A 20,678-nucleotide genomic window follows, 5' to 3' on the forward strand; every position below is an offset into this window, starting at 1 on the left:
ATTGGTTAGACATTCATATAGTTTATGAAATAACTCCCCTGATTGCTCTCTCCCCTCTGGCCCTGCCCCTAGCCATCACATTCATGCAGACAGCATTCCCCGTGCTGCTCCCCATCCCCGGGATCGTCTATCAACTAGTGATCTGTACTTCTTTAATCCTTCACCCCTTTCTCTCAGCCCTCCAACCCCCCGCCCTCTGGCCGTCACCAGACTGTCCTCTCTATTTGTGAGTCTGCTTTTGATTAGTTTGTTCTTTTTGTTCCTTAGATTCTGCATATAAGTAAAATCATATGGTATTTATCTTTCTCTGACTTGTTTTACTCAGCATAATAATTTCTAGGTCCATCCATGTCATTGCAAATGGTAGGATTTTTTTTTTCTTTAATGGCTGAGTTCACTGTAATCTGTTCTTATACATTTTCTCAAAAGCCTCTTTGATAGTGTCACTTTACCCTAAAATCCTGCTGGAGTACATCCTCTAAATTCTTTTGTCTAGTTTTCATGTCACTATTCCAAACCTACTTCTCCTAATAGTATCCTATTAGTAATCCTAATAGTACCCTAATTGTTCACTTTTCCCCCTCTTACTCATTACTACTCTGTACTGTTGCTTATCAGAACCTCAAACATAAGGCCTAATTCTACCTCTTTACCCTTAAGGTATTAAAGATCTTCAATACCAAATTCAAAATACATATTTACCCCAGGAAATGACCATGGCAATTTTATTTGGTACCTTCTAAGTCGCCCTATCAATCAATACCCAACAGAAATTTCTCCCATGTCTAGATATTCTTTAATTATATCCTATTAGCTCCTAACACCAAACGCCTGATGTACTCTGACAATTTAAAATGTCTAATAATGTTCAACTGCCTTGAGTTTTAAAAAATCACGAAATTTCAGTTCTTGAAGACTAATTGGTATTTTTACTAAATTAAACAAATTTCACTAGGGCGGGATAACTTCTTTTTCATACAAATTAAGCAGCATTCAAACCCCAACTTATAATATACACATTATGCATTTTAAATTTCATCGTCTAAACACTGGAAACATGTCATCTAAAACCTATTTGGGGATTGAGGGACATTGTACAAAACAACTGGCCTATAATCTTCAAAAATGTTGAGGTCATTTAATAGCAGTATTATATTATTGTTAATTTCCTGACTTTGATAAAAAGTGGTTATACAAAAGAATGTCTTTATTTTCAGGAAACATACACTGATGTATTTATGATTAAGCGACATTATGTCTGCAACTTCCTTTCAAAAGTATCAGGAAAAAATACTGGGTGTGAGGGGAGAAGGAAAGAGAAGAGGGGGGGTAAGATGGGAAGACAAATGTGGTAAAATAACATTTGGAGTATCTGGGTGAAAAGTATGCCGGAATTTTTTTGTTATTAGTGTTACAACTTTCCCACAAGTCTGAAATGATTCCACGATTTGTTAAAAACTAACATACAAATGGGTAATCTATATTTATACCACTGCTACTGAGAGTCTAAAAGCAGATGTGTTCTGAACCAAATGTGCTAAAGGGATGATAGTCCTTTCTATACGTCGGTGACATCCCCCTATCATTCACCACTTCTTAATCACTATCTGAGTAAGAGTGTATGGAACATGTAGATCTATACTAGTTTCACAGTGAAATCACTATGGTCCAAAAGTGATGTGACATGCAGCTAGCTAGTCAGTCAGGAATCTTAGGTCAGAGATGCTCACACGACAATAGGCTGCTGTTCTTTATATCCTATTTACATAGGTTCATTCATGAAACTGAAGGAAGGCAGACAGGTTACAATTATTCTAGTAAAAATAATACAATTTTATAAGTTTTCATTAATTTTCTTGAGAAGGCTATTGTTTTAGAGTCCTTCCTTACTAAATATCAGAAATCAGAAAGACTTAAAAATAGTGGGAAAAACACAGGGCAGAAAAACATTTTAACAACTGAAACAACCACAAAATAAAGAAACCTGGCTAGTCTTTGTTTTTATTATTCTCCACCTCCCTAGGATATAGAATGGTAGTTCATCGACATGTCTATCAGATCTGTGTATTCCTTTAAAAATACAAGATTACTGGATCTTATTCAAGAACTACTGACTTAACCTCAATGCATTTTAATTAAAAAAAAAAAACTATCTGAAGGTTGTGTGTGCGCACGTGTCTGCACGTGCGCGTGCGTGCACTAATTTGGTTTAGAGACGTATGAATTAAAATCAAGATAATTTAAGGCTTCACTTTATAGCAGGTTGTCAACTACTAAATTCAAATAAATATCGTAGTCCAAGTAGATCTGGGGTCTTGAAAAGAGCACAACTACATATAGGCTACTGGGCAGAGTCCACACCAGAAGGCAAGGCTCTGGAAAGGTCAAGAAATGTAATATGATAGTGGAAGATGACTAGTCAGTTGGAGCAGGCAAAGAATGATACAGAATGGAAGAGAAAGCTCAAAAACATCTAAAACAAGGAAAGTTCTTTTATGGTATTAACTTTAGTTACTTCTAGCCCATAAACGGATCCATGTGGTACTTTTCAGTATTTTTTCTCTGATCAGTTTTCAAAAAAAGTATATGGAACATTCAGGATAGACACTTAACAGCCTTGGATAATCTGACTTCTTAGAATATTTACTTGCATGCTAGACTTTAGTGGCAAAAGACTTCAGTGCAATGCTTCTCACTGTGCACATGAATCGCTTTGGGACATTGATTTCACGTTTCTAATATTAAAAGCTATAATTTTTCAAAGGACAATGCTGGTCAGATCATTGTCTTGAGTTCTTTTACTTCATTTTAAATAGATTTTATGTCTTCGACATAACCAGTTTCTTTTATCTACTTTACAAAGTCCATTTAATGACCCAATACTCAAGAGTTGATACTAAAAGCTAGACCCTGAAGATCCATAAAATGTATTCTTCTGTTAAGAAACAAAAAGGCAACTATCTGTAAGCCTGATTAAACCTAGTATCTGCACGTTTATCTGGTTTTGGTGACCTCCTGCACACAATAAGCGTTTTAAAAAGGCCATTACCATTTATTGAACATTCTTTGGACACTGAAAAGCAAACTCTGCATAAAATGCTATACTGTGCTGAACTGCCTCCCCCTGAAAGTCCGGCTTTTGTTTTAAACCATTCAGCTGCGGTAATATGCCACAGCAGTCCTAGGAAACTAATACAGATTTTGCTGCTGAGAGTGGAGAGTTAATGTAACAAACGCCTAAAAATGTGGAAGTGACTTTGAAACTAGGTAAAATGGGTAGAGGTTAGAAGAATTCTGAGATGCATAACAGAAAAATCATAGATTGCTTTGAAAGAGATATTTTGTAGAAACATAGTAATAGTAAAAGTAGTTCTGGCGAGGCCTGAGAGAGACGTGAGAAGCATGATAAAGAAAGCTTCTATCATCTTAGAGAATACAGACACCATCGCGAACAACGTTGATAGAAATATGAATGCTAAAGATACTCCATGTGAGGTCTCGGAAGAAAATAAGAAACGTGTTATTGGAAACTGGAGAAAAGGCAATCCTTGCTATGAAGTGGTGAACACTTGGCTGAAATGTGTTATGCTGGGTGGAAAGCAGAACTTGTATGGGATAAACTTGGATATTCACCGGAGGAAATTTCAAGCAAAGTGTTCAAAGTAAGGCCCGGTTTCTTCTAGTTGCTTATGGTAAAGTAACAGAGAAAAGAATTTGGAGAGAGAACTGTTTAACAAAAGGAAACCAGCACTTGAAGATTTGAAAAAAATCTGGGCTTATCCAGAGAGTGCTGAGGAAACAGAGTCAGTGAAAGTGGCTGGACACCTGACATTAATGGAAGGCCAACGATGTTTTTGAGAATTTCTTATCAACGGAAACACTGCCAGCCTAGACTGGAAGGGACAGAGATGGAACAAAATGAAAAGATAAAACTCTGAGGGCGGAGCCACACAAGCAGAGGACAGAGGGTGGGGCTAATGCCCCAGCAAATCCCGGGACAGAGTATCTATTTAGGCACAGATGATTACTCTCAGGCCCTAAAACCAAACAAAACTTTCCTGCGGGCTTTCAGATTTGCTTGGGACTCCTAATTCCTTGATTCCTTCCAATTTCTCCCTTTTGAAATGGGAATGTCTATCTATGGCTGTCCTACAACTAAATGCACATGGGGAAAAACTCTGACCCAGGACAAACCATATACAGAGTCTTGAATGAGACTGATTTCAAAAGAGATCTGAGGCTTTGAGTTTATGCCAGAATGGGTTAAGACTGTTGGGGAGATGCTGGGAGGGGGTGAATGTACTTTGCATGTGGGTTAAATATGAATGTTGGGAGACCAGAGGGAGGAGTATACTGGGTTGAACTGTGTTTCCGTAAAAGATATGTTCAAGTTTTAACTCTTGGTACCTGTGAATTTGACTTTTGGATATAGGGTCTTTGCAGATGTAATCAAGTTAAACCGAGGTCGCCCTGGATCAGGCTGGGCTCTTAACCAACTGTTATCTTTAAGAGGAGAAAAATCAGGGCAGAAACACATAGGAAGGATGCACGTTAATAGGGGAGGCGGTGCCTGGCGTGATGCATCTACCAGCTGAGGAAGGCCAGGACTGCCCTCTAGAGCCTTCAAAAGGAGCACGGCCCTGGCCAACACCTAGTTTTGACTTCTAGTCTTCAGAACTGTGAGTCAACAAATTTGTTTTAAACCACCTACTTGTAATAATTTATTACAGCAGCCGTAGAAAACTAATACATATGTTATCCTCTTAACTCTTTGAGACAAAGATATTATTTCCATTTTACTTATGCCACTATAGGCTTAGAGAAGCTAAAAACCTTATTCGAGAATGCATAGATAATAATCAGAAAGAGATTTTTTTATTATTATGTCTTAAAGCTTTCAGTTATACTGTTATACTTCATGAAGAGCATTTAATGCCATTTTCTTAATTCTAGGATATGCTTAAGGTTACACGGGGAGTAAACCACATAAAAATTTTCTATTGTTAACTATGTATTTGCCTTATAAAGACACAAAAATTTTATTGGGGAAAATGAGTTTAAAAACCAACATGATTCTAATTAAAAGTATAATCTTGCACGTGATTTTAATATGCTAATATAAAAAGCAAAAACATGTCAAGTGTGCTGTGCTACCTTGAATTTGTCCATTTTATGACAATATGTAAACAAACATTAGATGCAAACTACAAACCTGAATAAAAATCTGTTGTTCCCATTTCTATTGCTTTTAATTTTTTCTAAAAACAATTAGTGACCTTACATTTTAACCCTTTTTAAAACTATAAAAAGGAGACCATCTGCAAAGAAGATATTTAATGATCTTCCCTTATTCATCAAAGAGCCATTTAAACAGATTGAGTTTTTAACATATGAACTATAGTCCTCAACTACTACTATTAATCATTTCTATAACTGACACATCATGCCAATTTCCATTATTCTATCTAAAAAGCTAGTTTATGCTGTTTCAAAAACTGCCAGAATCTTTTATCTTTAGTGAAAACTAACTTCTTACTCTGTGATTGTTGAACAGGAGGGCATTTTAAAAACTACCACCCCCACCCACCTCCTTCCAGGGGAGTAAGTAACGGGCTGAATTTTACTGGCTGCCTAACATGGGCAAAGGGATTTTCCTGCATATATCAAATCATCTCAGTTGACCTAAATCCCCTTCTTTGGTTAATACTTTTGGTGACAGTTAATAAATCAGGCTATAACTGCATTTCCTTGTGAATATTTTTTTCTGAGATTTCATGTCCAGCTGCCTTTCCTGATTGAAGTGAAGGAAAACTATAGGAGCTAGGATTTTTCTTTTAAATCATGTTTATTAAGGATCTATACTATCTTAAGGTTTGCTTCATAAATTATGACTGTTGAGAATAATTCTGATCCCAAACGTTATAAGCACATGCATCTTTTCTCTTGATGGGGTAATGATGGTGGAAAGAGGGCTCACCTGGGAAGGTACTGTGAAAGCAGCATTTAATCCAGAAAAACATACCCCCCTCTGAAAGAAAAGAAGAACCCACAAAGCACACACATGCAAAAATAAAAACTCCACAAGTGACTGCACGGAACTTTTCAAAGTGACTATGATCCTAACACACTGATCAAGAACACACTAATTGGGAACAGTCAAATAAGTTTTAATGTAGAAATTTATGTAGAATATAAAATAATTTTTTAAAATAGTCAGTGTCCAAAATCAGAGTCATCAATAAAACATAAAGCAACAAAGCCAATCGAATTCATTTACAAAAACATTTGTTGAGAGCTGAATACTCTTAAAATTGTAGAGAGAGGTCTGAGCTTTCTTGCTTTAATCTAGCAGGGACAATAAACTCAGAAGCAACTCTTATGAAATCTAGCCTGTGAACAATTTCATATAAAAAAAACAAGGAACGATGACAATTCTCAAGGAAAGAATCACTATATTTTTAGAATATGAAATTATTAAATAAAGTGCAATAAGGCAATAGCATTACAATCAATGTACTAGAACTGCTGGTTTACTTGTCTGTGTTCACCACAAAACTACAAACTGGAAGGTGGGTAAGGAAGGCAGTTTTTCCCAACACTGTATCTCCTGTCAAGGAGCAGACAATCTGGCATGTAAGTATTCAGTATTTGCTGAATGAATATATAAGCAAAAATTCTATTCAGATACAAAAATTCTAAAATGGAGAACAATAAAACTACACAGAAAGGATGAACATAAAATAGGGACTAGTCTAAATATATAGTAACGTTATCACTATTCTATTTAAAATATTTTAAAACAACACTTAAAGAAGATCCTTATCTGATCTGTTTTAATTTAAAAATTAATAATAAAATATTTTAAAAGACCCTCGAGGTAAAAGGTATTTAATGTGACATGTCCTTCTGTTTGTCTTCTTTAACTTCTGTCAGTTTTATAGTTCACAGTACAAAAGATCTTGCCCTTCCTCTACTGGACTTATTCCTGGGTACATTATAAAACCAGAGCCTCGTATGTTGAAAATATTTTCAACAAGATACAGGTCAATTTTGAACATTGTTCCATGAGATACGTGCTGCTTTCATTTTTAAAGGTTATTTGGCTAAAACTGCAATCTCTCATGAAGCACATCTGCTTATATTTCAAAAGCTACTTTTTTTTTTGATTCTGTGTTTATTTAATGTACACTACTCAGTGCATAAACAAAGTGCAATGATGTAAATTCTAGGTGAGTTCCTGGTAGATTACAATAATTTTTAAGGCATATAAAGACATTTGCTATCTCCGTAAGAAGAAAAAGGTAGAAAAACAACTAAGAGTTGAAATGTATGTGAAGGAAAAGTAGAAACAATGAATAAAAGAGAAAATGACAGTAAATAATAATACAAAATTACCGTCAGAAAAATTAAAGAAAAAACTTCAATTTACAAAATATGTTAACAAGGGGAAAAAAGTGCTTTGAAACATACAAAAAGAGATCAGAGTTTTCTATTTTCTACCTCTCATCCTATGAGCTTTTCCTCAAAAATTTAAAATATTTGATGGCAAGCAGAGTTCACTTTAATGGAAGGAAAGTAGGTAAGAAAAAAATGCATTAGGGAAATGATGAGGGAGACAAGGTCAAAGACTCATCTGAACACACAAGTGATCCAGAAATTTACGAGTTAAAAGGGAAGTGTGAACTAAAGTTGTATGCAAATTATGAATTATTTCTACTCCTGAGATTATCTTAACTGAATTAATGGTGAAAACATTCTCAGATATTAGAACACTAAATTACAGATGGTATTAAGAGAATGAGTAAAACATAACAGCAAAATTAATCACTATGACCTCAAATGAGAATTAAGATCAATAAATCTGTGCAGAGAAATGAAACATAAAATAAATTTCTCCATAAAAGTAATAATTTTAGAATTTCTTAACACATTTCATGTTTATCAACCCATCAATGACTTTTAGACACACAAAGGCTTGAAGCAATGCTTAAATCTACGCCACCATGAGACCTGGAAATCACATTCTGCTGAGGGCTGGATATGCTTGTACTGCAGCCAGTCCCTGAGACGCCTGCCTTATGATTAATACATTCTTATTTCATGGAGTAGACAATATAGTTGGACCTTAAAAATGTCTAGACAAGAACTTTTCTATAAATCTGAAGAATAACTAAATTGAGAAAGGGATTTGGAAGTCTAGTAATTTTACAGACAACTTTAAAAAAACATAACCTACGCCATTGTGAGATAAAGTTTCTGAGAGGTTGATCAGAATATTGTTATTTTACACTTTGTAAAACTGTTCAGTTCATTATAGAATAGGGTAACGGAAAAAGCAAGGATGGTACCAGGAATGAGAACTGTGTCTAGCCTCCATTCTGTCACTTACTGGTTTGGGCAAGTCTCTTGGGTACGTACATATGACCTAAAATTTTCTCTTATTTAATGGGCATATCACTCAGCCAGTCTATGTTAACAATTAGGATGAAATGAAATAATGAACATGAAGGTGCTTTAGAAAACTATCAAATGCTAGTTGGTTATATGGAGCTTACTACTTAAAGAATAGTACTTTCAACGAAAGTTTCAAAAAATTGTTTTCTGCTTTAAAGGACATATATGAAGCTCAGAAAAATGGGACATAGCCTTACAATCAATTTGATCATACTTGTTTTAATTCTTAAACACTTCTTTCTAAGAGAAGCAACTGACTAAATCTGCCAAATGCTAGCAATTTTAACAGGAAAAATAATCCTAAAAATTAATATTATCCTGCCTATACTTAATATTAAATTTGCTGTGATTAGAAGATAGGTTATAAAATTTTTCCAATTTGTAGCAAACTAAAGTATCATTTGATTACAGAATACATGGCATTAATGACTCTTCAGAACTGATAGCCACTTTTCAATAAACTAATTTCACTAACTTCAAAGCTTGCATTACTTTCTAGTACCCTTTTCTTAAGAAAAAAATAAGCTGGTTCAAAAATGAAAAGGTACAAGAGGAAAATTTGTTGGTTTGTTATGGTCTAAGTTAAATAAAAATACAAAATACTGCTTTATACACAAGAAGTTTCATATCAATCTAATTACTATGAGCATAAAGATCAGAATACATCAGAAATCAACATTTTAAAAGTTTACTAAAAGAAGAAAAAGAAAAGGAACAGGAAGGAAAAGACTAGTTACTAGCTCCAGGTGGAAGAATAAAATAATATTGGAAATATTTAATGTTCTTTCATGGGGAGTAAAGTATCTCAAAACAAGATACTGACTTCTATCAGACAGAATGATTCAAGAAACAACTACAGGCAGATTTTTCTTCCATCTCTACAGATCAATATAACATGAGGAAATAATTCACTTACTATTCAATGCTGAACCTGAGGCCCAGAATATGACACTGCTCTTTGCATTTCAAGATGAAGAACCATTAGTCATAAAGTTTCTCTTTCCCTGTTCTTTTCACACCTCAGTGCTCCAACCCTGAATAATTTAAGAGCTGCTTTTAAAGAGTTTGAAGTCAATATGGGAGCTGATCCTCTGAAGGGGCTCCAAATGTCCAAAGATGGTAAAATTTTAAGATCAAAAAAAGGTATCGAATTGATGTCTCTCAGACTGAAATAGATTGAAAAGAGCAACTGTCCTAAAAATCCATCAATTTACAGGTAACAATGATGATTTTTATAAACATGAGTCACCTTTAGAAGTTGCTAGGGTCCAACTCATTCTCAAAGTTAGAAAATAAAGGAAAGAAATCAAGCATTACCTTAACTCCTACATGAACCATATTGCAGGGTAACCTCACAACTGATGAGGAAAAGCTATTTTTTATAAAAAAGGTCATAAATGCAGCAAGAATGACAGAATTAAAGGTATCACCATTCTGCAATCTCTGAATATAAGACTGATATTTAGGCAACGATCAGTCTGACCACTTTACAATGGACACAAGCAGACATGTGCCTCATAATATGGTGCAACAGAAAGATACAGAACCACATCTTGCTGAAAATAACAAACCAAACACAAGTCTCTAGATTTAATTCCATTTTACAGAAAATAGAGAATAGAGGAACATGTTAAGTACTATCATGTAGAAACAATAACCAAAGTCAAGAATGGGAAATTCAAGAGGACAAACTTTCTTCAATAAATACATGAAAATAAAAAAAAAAAATTTTTAAAGTAAAAAAAAAGGGGGGGGGGAGTTCCCTATTAAAAGACATATCAAACGAATGCAGTGTACAGACCTTATTTGGACCCTGATTAAAACAATACAACTATAAAATGACATTTAAGTAAAACAGGGTCATGAGAATGAGAAATTATTAATTTTAAAATGTATGACAATCATATTGTGGTTATAATTGTTTTTTAAAAAGAAATCTCTATCTTTGAGAAAATTCATACAAGAAAATTACTTTTTCAGGTTTCTAACTTATTAAAAAAAGCAACAAGATTGCAAATCCTAACAAAAAATTTTAGTTTACAAAAAATGAACAATCAGAACTTGTCAATTGAAATGCTTAATTAAAAAGTGACTAGTAGTCATTCTGCTAAAAATACTTATGTTAATCAAATAACAATTTTTAAAACAAGACATCTTTTTTGGAAAGCCAGAAGCACACAGTGTTGCTATTAGGTTTTCTGTGACTCAAATAACTAGCAAAGGCAAAAGGAGAACGGGGTTTTTTTTTGTTTTTTTGTTTTTAAAAAAGTCAATGTTTTATCCAATCCAGATATCAAGACCTACTAATAACTATAATGATCACATCTTAAAATTTTACAAGAAAATAACCTGGAACGAATTCCAACCAATTCTAATGAAACTGACAACTTATCTCTATCTAATGGTACTAATGTGTGAGCTTAGTAAAATTATTTTTTAAATGGATATGCGAATTCATTTCCACAAGTATTTTACGTCATAAACCTTAATAACTTGATTCATAAAGAAATCCATTTCAAGAATATACAATTTAAAGATTTTTTTTTTTTTTAGATAATGTGTAAGTCTTCCATCATGATTGAATCACAAGAAAGCAAAGGATCAATTATCTCCATGAACATTGTGCAAAGAGCAAATTGATGAAATTACTAGATTACTTTCAACCTGGCAGGGTCTATTTTTTGATAACAACATTGTCAGTTATATTACAGCTAAAGCAAAAAGAAACCAGAGATTACAAAAGAAAATAATCTACAGATAATTCCAACTAGGTATATCGAAATAACAGATTTCAAGCTGAAGCTAAACTGAGGAGTTTAACTATGGGTACAAAAGTATCAGGATAATGTAGAACTGTTGGCCCAAGTGATGATTATTCCTTATAATTGACTAGAGTTCCTTCTCTAAGCATCTATATAGCTAAATTCTTTACAGTCTAAAATATATCTATCTATATTGTTGTTTAATTAGAGAGACATCTAAAAAGTAATTTATAATCCAATTTCTAAGTAATCTATGTAGAATAATGTCATTTATACAGGTTCCAAAGCACAACATAAGCAATAACAGTTGACAAGAATCTGATCTGAAACTTACCTATGAATGACAGGACATGACAAAATATAATCTTAACAAGTAAAACATAAAATTATGAAAGGTCTGTTTTTAGGTTTGTTGTTTCAAATTTTTATGTCTATTTCAAAGTTTCAAATGCATGTTTTATGGGGGTGGTGGTGGTAGAAGTAGGTCTGAATAGAAATAGCAGTAACTAGGAACTGATTAGCTTCTGCACTGAGACGATAAATGAAGGCAGGTGTTAGACTAAAAAAACTGATGAGTTTACACAAATAGTGCTGCAAAGCAGACCACAGGACCCCACCAAATAAATATCAAGAGAGCGAAGGCCCAAAACTCAGGGCAGAGGACCAGTCTTTAAAAAAAAAAGGAATCCAGTCCACTTTGCAATGACATAATTCCAAATGAAGATTATTGCAAAAGATACCTTTGTAACATCAACATTTGCTGTATAATGAACTTGAGGAAAAAATAGCTATGCCCTTATGATGGGGGGTGGGGTGGGGTGGTGTCAAACAGTCGCTTTTATCTGCTTACAACAGCAACATTACTTTTTAAATAGCAAGCTGATTTAAATATTTCCAGTGACGTAAAAATCAGCAATAGAATCCCCCACTTCTAGTTTTAGTTGAGGTAACTAGGATTACAAAAATCCAAAATCTAATTTTAATGAAATGCTTTCTTTGCAGAAATAGGGATTCATACACAGCCTCTGATATCCAAAAACCCTTCAAATATACTGTTAACTACATGGACAATTTCTGGAGAGGGTAAAAAGGAGGAAAAAAGTAACCACCAATTCAATAATCTTAAGAGTGGGGGCATTCCTAATATTCAGATACAAACCAAATTTCTAAATGCTCCAACTTCAAGGGTACAACAAGCTTAAACCATTTTTTACCCTTAAACAACATATTTAAAAGAGAAATATATGGACCAAACCCTTAGGATTCTCTAACTCATGAACATACTAAATTCATATACCCTGATATAATCCTTTGGTAAAATGATCAGGCATTTCAAGGCCAAAGCAAAAACCATTGTACAAAACTAAATTATGTAAAATTAGATAACTACGTGACTAAGGTTTTTTTTTGGTGTGCAAAAACTTTTGATAGTGCAATTTCTTTCACTACCATGTATAGTTGAATTTTCAAATGATCTAAAACACACACAAATCAAAAGCACAGACAAGAAAACACACTACTGTATTTCATAAAAAGAACATAAGATACAATAGGGGTCTTTACCTTACAGTACATTAGACCCTCGCTTTAAATTTTCATGACAGAACTTTTTCAAAAGGCTAATATCTAAAAGCAAAAGCAATTTGGCATGTTTCAACCAACATTAAATATTTTACATATATTATAAACACACACAAACACACTTACATGTATACATACAAATAAAAAGGGTTTTGGTTTTTTTTTTTTACCTAAATGCAAACTGGATGAGGATCCGTGTGATGAGAGTGATGGCGGTGGCGTGAGTGCATGTCCTGGCGTTTGGCTTGGCAGAGGCATGCCTATTGGACTTGGAGAGGAGGAAAATCCCAGACTATTGTAAAATGGCTGCCCTACGGGTGCTAGGCTGCTACTAGATCTTTTGTACAAGTCAGAGCTAGTAGATAGAGACTCTCTCCTTGTGGCACTACTACGTGCAGAACTGCCAACTGAAGAAGAAATAAAAAAAACCCTAATTACACACGGTGTTAGCTGAACGGACCCTGCCCCAACGCCTGCTGGGAAACAACAGAAGTGATCACAATAATTACTTCTAGAAACATCACGGAGAGGATAATTACTGTGATAACTATACATACACTACCTTATTAATCATAAAAGGGTATAATGCACCCCAATAAAGTAACCAAATACTTAACAGAGCAGTCACATGTTCATTATTTCACACATTATTTACCAGTGACACATATGATTACTGTGCTTTAATACCCTGGTATGATTTATAAACCCTGGAATTGGAAGCTGTCTGCTTTATGATATGCAAGAGAGTAAACTCTAACAATTTTGGTAGCGTCCTAATCTCTGGAACCAGTTTCTTATACTTCAACTCAATTCCAAGTAAAGTTTATATTGATAAACAGGATATTATTACATTTCCCTTACCATTCACATTTAATTTGGCTTCTACCTTGTGTTCAAACCATAGTACTTTAAGTCCATATTGGCCAGAATATTAGTCAGTTGTCAAATATATAGTAGCTTATTCCTCAGTACTTTTCACACTATATATTCTCCTTATTCTTCAACAACTAAATTACAAAATACATGTGAAAAAACTCAACTTTTAGAAAATTAATAGCTCTCATTACTGTTATCACACCAAAAACATGCTTTCACTTACCCTCAGGATCTTCCATTCCTAAGATTTTATTACTGTCCTTGTTAGCCTCTTACTCAAAGTGAAGACTGCTCAGCCTTTTTTTTCCGTTTAGATGATATATAATTATTTTACATCACATCCCTTATTGTACTACATACTAAGTTTTTTTTTACATAATTCCAAATTAAACTATTAACCTTCTAGTCTCTTTTTCCTTTTATACTCTACAAAACCATAAGAGAATGGCAGAATCACATGAATGCGTAGCTATGCATGTGTGCATGCTCAGAAGAACAATCCAAGATCGGGCTGTTAACACGTATCTAGATAATTGCATCCTTTACCAAGTGTTTAAAACGGCTGTCCAAAACTCCCAATTCTTAAGTCTCATTTGGAATTCATATTTTCAAGTATGCTTCTTTCCTATTTCTAAGCACTGGTCTTTAAACCAATGCCTTTTACATCTAAGGGAATTTCATATTACTTTCTTTAACCTCAAGTTTTTTTAAGACATGCTCTATATTCGGACCAATATGGTAATTTGTTTCAAGAGAATTTTAAAGTTTCTATTAGCCTTGGTTTTCTAATCGTAAGTCAATTACAAGTAAGTCATAAGGGTATAGATTAAAGAGAAAAATTAAGCAGAGCACATGATGGGTAGAACAAGTTAAGCTGATAAACACATAGGAAACTTTATCACATTGGTTTTTGCCAAATTCAAAATTCTGCATGAGAAAAATACCGGGCTCACGCTGTATTATGCAAAATATATCATTCAACCTTTTATACTAGCCAGCGTAGTTTCTGAAAGACTAATTATATCTTATATTGAAAATTTTACATCTTAAAATATCATTTATTGGGAAATACTAAGTAACTATATGCATTTTAAGAGCAACAACAAATATAAACACTAATGTGGTAAATTGCTTCTTGAGTTGGTTTTGGAAAAATTGTCAACATATGCTACATTAACTATACTAATTTAAAAGGACACTGTCAAAGTGATTTTTCTAAGACATGACTATATTTTAAAGTCCTATTTATTGAAAAAACAACTTAACTGACAAAGAAAAAGACAAAAGCTCTGTAGTAAGAGCAGTAGCATTACCATTCTCCTGGCAAATAATCAAATAAACCATAGTTTCGACACATGCAGTATTATTTTCCTCCAAAAAGGAAAAAGCCAAGCCAAACATTTAAAAGTAATTCAGAAACAGCTTTACTTTCAACATAAACGAACTGGCTCTTTGAAGTTTTACTACATGCCTAAATTCTCAGCAGCAGTATGACTATGAAATATGAAACAAAGTCTAGCTAAAATATCTGAGAAGCCAGACAATGCAGTCACTAATCATTTATCAATTGTGCATAAAATCTTAAATTACAAACTTTCCATTGTAACAGCACTTTCTAAATAATGGGTCCTCAAAAAGAAGATTTAATTACTGTATTACAATGGCTAAGCTTCCTAGTCAACTGTTATAAATTAGGATATTTAACACTGTTAAGCATTAATAATTTCATCACATAGGTACAAGGATGACTGTGTGTGTTACTGTGTGTGTAAATGTGCACATAACCACACTACACTTTAGATTTTGCACAGGCATGGAACTGCCATAATGTGAAACGGCAATGGCAGATTTTTTGTAAGAGGGAGTACGCATATGTAGCACTTAAATGAATTTTCACAAAATTTCCAAGAGAAGGGAGAAGATGATTGACTACCAGCATTTAGGGCTGGCAATCGTTAATATCCTCTGAAGCAAGATAAAACAGAGGTAACCAGAATGGAAATCATTGAGCTGAGTAAGCAATCCTTATAAATAAGGAAGGCATGAAGAAGATGATTTTTTTGGGAAAGAGGTATCTGCAAGGGACATTTGTAGGAAACAAAATGTTCATGCCAACCAGTTCCTGCAGACAGGAAAAGTTTTTAAACCTAAGAGACAAATGGGAATTTGGAAGAATTGGGTAAGGGGGCCTATAAATTTATACTAGACCACCAGTGACGTATTTTATTAGAAAAAGGGAATACAAGGTTCAAGGCTATTCTCTATTTTCCCTGGATTATTTAGGGTCTATAATCTAGTTGAGAAACTAGTTATTTAAAATGTTTATTTTGTTAAGTTATATGTTTCTTGAGTTTCTTCAGCAGATTTAGGGTTATGTGGGGAGAATGTTTGTCAATTGTATTAAAAACAAAACATGAGTCCTACAGGAATGCTTGAGCTGGTGATAAAAATACTAAACACTAAAAGGAATGAAAAAACTCAAGTTAGGAAAATTAAATAAAAAGACTAAACAGTCTCCATGTTCCCAAGATTTCCCCCTTATAAGTTCTTGTGCCCATTCTTTAGGTAATTTTGTGGGGCAAGTGTGATTATTTCCCTATTGTATTTCATTATAACAAAAAAACATTCTGCATCTCAAAGTTTAAAGCTATTCTAGACCATTCCACCTATAAATATTAAAAGTTTAAAAGACACTTCCTTAGAAAACTGACAAGCATATTAATGATAACTGACACGTGCTAGTTTTGTCATTTCCCACACCAGGAAAGAATATAACTTGATGTGGTGGGAAACAGATGAGGAGTAGATATTAAAGATTCTAGAACGTTACAGAAAATCTCTTGAGGTCCAAATACATAGCCCGGCCCCTCCTGAAGAAAAGGCTGCCAACTGTACTTTAGAGTGAGTGTAAATATAAATAAGTCTTTAATCCCCACCTAAAGTTTCCTCTGGAAACCTCAGAGAAAAAGACTGTAAGGTGTGGTCAACAGTGGGCCTCCTCTGATTTCCACTGGTTCTTTCTCAGTTACAAAATCAGTTTGGATGGGTGAATTATTTTGTGAAGCTATTTAACATTTGGATTTCCTAAGTATTATTCTATATCAAACTAGAAAACATCCTTTTAAATGAATTTTTGTTGATGAAGGCTAAATTATTTAATATAAATTACAGATAGGCATATTGGTACTTTCTAAGCTGTTTCTGTTTAGAATAATTTGTTATATTTTATTTTTATATATTATGCCAAATAAAGAAAACCATAATGAAACATTTGCATTTAATAAGCATAAATCATCTAATAAGCATATGGACGATTATTTTAAAACACTAGAACTTTAGGATGGCAAAAATATTTACTTCCTAAAATGCTAATATTGTGTAGAGAATTAAGAAGAGCTAATAACTGGCATAAAATGTACTGCTTCAAACAAATCTTACTAAAAGAAAAATGACAATAATCTGATTCTTAAAGCCAGGGGAAAATGTATATTTGAGAAAAGGATGGGCTGCTTGAAATGAGTTATACATTTATAAATGTTTAAAGATTTGCAGGAGGTAGTTTCTCTTCTACAAATTAAACCAGTAAACCAGTATTTTAATCTTATCTTTTCTATACTACAAACTATTATTGCTTATCTTAATGTTAAAAACATACATATACCTCATATCCTTTTAGCAGAGTACTCATCATAAAAAGAAACGTACCTGATGAACCAAATCCACTGAGGGCTGAGCCTATAGCAGCGCCCAAAGAGCTGCTACTTCCAAAGCCAAGAGATGTACTTCCAGGCTGGCCAGGTCCGTGAGAAAATAAAGAGCTGCTCTGGGAGCTATTAGTCAGAGAAGTGCTCCCATAAAACGAATTCGACTGCAGATTAGTGCTTGGCTGCTGCTGCTGCTGCTGCTGCTGCGGTGGCTGAGTGCCAATTGGCCGAAACAGACCATTTGTGCTGCCTGTAAGACTATTTGCAGTTCCTCCAGCTGCTGCTGCCGCTGCTGCAAAATAAATTTTAGATACTCCTTAGAACTTCCAAGATGATTCTCTATTTTTAAAATATTTCAAATGCCACCAAAAAAATATTATCCCTGAAAATGTCTGGCACACTTACCAGCTTGTGCTGCTGCTGAACTAATTAAAACCGGGGTTGGAGCCATTAATCGAACTGGAGCTCCAAGGCCAGTTCTTGCTCCAGGGCCAACCACTAAGGCACCGGTCTGATCATAATAGGCAGTTGGGGTTAGTACTTGATAGCCTAGGATAATATTAAAATACATGTTTACTAGTGAAAACGTTTATTACAGAAAACACATGTTTACTTTCCCCTGCATTTGTGTTTTTATCAGAAAACAGCTATTGTATACTATTAATATAAAACCCGTACATAGTTACCATATAAAAAGCAAAAACATTTGGGAAGATATTACTACTTATATAAACATGTTACTTTCCTTGATATAGAAATTATAGGCTATTGATGGCTGATATTAAAACATATTTCCATTTAGTCGTTCTGAGAAAATGCATTATAGAAAGACTAAGGGAAGTAAGGTAGAACATTATAAAATGTTTATTATGCAATTTTAGTTATGTTCTAAATCACACACTTCATCATCGGCATTCCCTGAGATTTTCATTTGCAAGTATCCCTTTAAAAATTTAAATGATACATATACCTTAAAATCATAAGGTAACAGTCTATTTGTAAAGGTTCTGAAGTTAGAATTTGAATACAAATCATGCAGGCATTAGTTTATAGCCTTGAACACAAGGTAAGTGACAATTTGTATTATTCTGAACTATAGGAGAGTTTACCTCTCAGCGGTCTTTTCCCAGCTGGGATTCCTCATCTGAACCACAGAATAGAAAATGACTATTTTGAAAATAAAAGTGAATATTTTGCCAATTATCCTAAGAATGGTACATAACAAGTACCACTGTAGATGCACAGAAGTAAACTATATATAGTGGATAGTTTAAGGCAACAGGACTTAGTTCTCCCAGAACTCAGGTTGAGAAAGGCTTCCTTATACAGTAACAAGGACTTAGGCACGACAGTCTGACAACCATTTGCAAAAATGTACTGGCAACCTCTGATACTTTTGGTTTAACACTAAGACCACTAAGACAAACGCTTTCATATGAAAAGGCTGTTTTTCAAATTAAATACAGTTTACAATTAAATTAAATTCTGTTTTACAATTACAGTTTTATTTTAAGGGACATAAATTAGGAGGACCTACCAAATGAAAAGACACACATAGGACAAAATCTAGAAGGGAATGCTGAGCTTCAAAGCACTCTCCTCAAGAAGGAAACTCATTGAGTGACAAATTTGAGACGATTATAGATATCTAACTAGATATGGTAAATGGGATATAGAACTCTAAAGTTCAGGAGAGGTCCAGGCTGGAGTTATAAATCTGGGGGTTATTAGTATAAAGATGTTATTTAAAGCCATGACAGGATGAAATCACCAAGAAAATAAAAATAGGGTCTATGAACCAAAGAGTACATCACGTTAAGAGGTTAGAGAAAGGAGGAACCAGAGAAGAGACTTAGAAGGAATAGCCAGCCAGTAAGGAAGAAAGAAAACTGGAACAATATGGTCTCTTGAAGGCCAAACAAGAATTTCAATGAAGACTGAGTGAACAAAAATGTCAAATGCCACTAAAAGCCATTAACAGTTGAGAACTGACCAAAAGAGTTAACATAAAAAGTCATTCTGGTAAGGGATGAAAGCAAAACTGGCAAGTTCAGTAAAGAATGGCAGCACCATGATGTCATTCCACGTCTGCTTTACATGCAGAAGGTCCTAGGTTCATGCCCCAGTAGAGCCACGGTCCATGGTCTATGGCCATGCCGCCCTGAATAAGCCCGCTGTCTGATCCTGGAAGCTAAGTAGGGTTGGGCCTGGTTAGTACTTAGATGGGAGACCGCCTAGGAAAACCAGGTGCTATAGGCATAAGTAATAATTTAAAAAAAAAAGGAAGCACCACAAAGTACAGAAAATGCTTCTGAGGAGTTTTGCTGTAAAAAGGACTAGAGGGGAACAGAAGGAAAAGGGAGAATTGAGAATAATTTTTTCTTAATCAGAAAGAAAACATCAAGAACGCAAAACAGTATGATGACTATGTACAAAAAGTGTAACCATCACCCAAATCAAGAAAATTGCCCAGGATCTCATCTCGTCCATGTGCCTCCTCTACCGGTTTTCTCTTTCCCTTAGAGTTACACACTACTTTACTATCCATAAATGCCTCCCTCTAAACATCATTTGGTTTGGATCATTTAAAAATTTTTATATATGAATCACCCATGTGATTGGATATAGCTCCTTCCTAGTTTCCATTTTTATTACTGTATAAGCACCTTATTAGATGGACACCAAAATGCACTTACTCATTCAAGTGCACTACCAACAGCACTGCTATGAACATTTCTGTGCATGCATCCTGGAGTACTATGTTCACATACTATTCTCATCTACATATCTACACTAGCCGACATCCTGAGTCACAGGTTATGCATATCACTTTCAACTTTGGTAAATAATGCCAAACTGCTTCCAAAATGATTGTGCAAATTTACACTCTTACCACCTTGCTATTAGAGTTCCCAATGTTCCAATACTTTAATAATACATGATGACGTCAGACTTTTAAAATCTGGCCAATCTGGAAGATTTGTTTAAGTGTTTTGTTGTGGTTTTGATTTTCTTTCTCCAAAACTGAGGATGAGCATCTTTTCCTATGTTAATTGGGCATTTGGATTTCCTCTTAAGAAAGGCCTGTTCTCTTCAAATCTCTTTCACCCATTTTCCTATTCGACTGACTTTTATTATAGATTTATAATTCTTTATGTATGCCGGTTCCAAGTCCTTCAGTGTTTTAACGTATTGCAAGTATCTTCTATTCTCGGCCTTTAATCTTCTTTCTGGTGACTTCTAAGGTAATGGGGTCAAGTTTATTATTTCCTTTACTTTCACTAACAAAACTTCCTTATAT

General features: G+C 34.3%; 1 protein-coding gene and 1 pseudogene across 16 annotated transcripts in view; one reads left to right on the forward strand and one right to left on the reverse strand.

Annotated features, from left to right (window-relative positions):
• PUM2 (pumilio RNA binding family member 2) overlaps window positions 1-20,678 on the reverse strand; it is a 77,661-nt gene that overhangs the window by 13,837 nt on the left and 43,146 nt on the right. For 10 of the 16 annotated variants that reach the window (XM_036225191.1, XM_036225197.1, XM_016144764.2 and 7 more), the window contains 3 exons: window positions 17,783-17,926; window positions 17,379-17,669; window positions 12,968-13,204 (listed from right to left, as the gene is read on the reverse strand). In XM_036225191.1, the coding sequence (XP_036081084.1) occupies window positions 12,968-13,204; window positions 17,379-17,669; window positions 17,783-17,926 (672 nt within the window). The remainder of the gene's footprint in view (window positions 1-12,967; window positions 13,205-17,378; window positions 17,670-17,782; window positions 17,927-20,678) is intronic. The other 6 variants (XM_036225196.1, XM_036225193.1, XM_016144767.2 and 3 more) reach the window with 1 other exon arrangement.
• On the forward strand, window positions 19,521-19,636 carry LOC118606278 (annotated as a pseudogene).

This window comes from Rousettus aegyptiacus, unplaced genomic scaffold (genome assembly GCF_014176215.1).
Source record: "Rousettus aegyptiacus isolate mRouAeg1 unplaced genomic scaffold, mRouAeg1.p scaffold_m13_p_7, whole genome shotgun sequence".
Taxonomy (NCBI): Eukaryota; Metazoa; Chordata; class Mammalia; order Chiroptera; family Pteropodidae; genus Rousettus; species Rousettus aegyptiacus.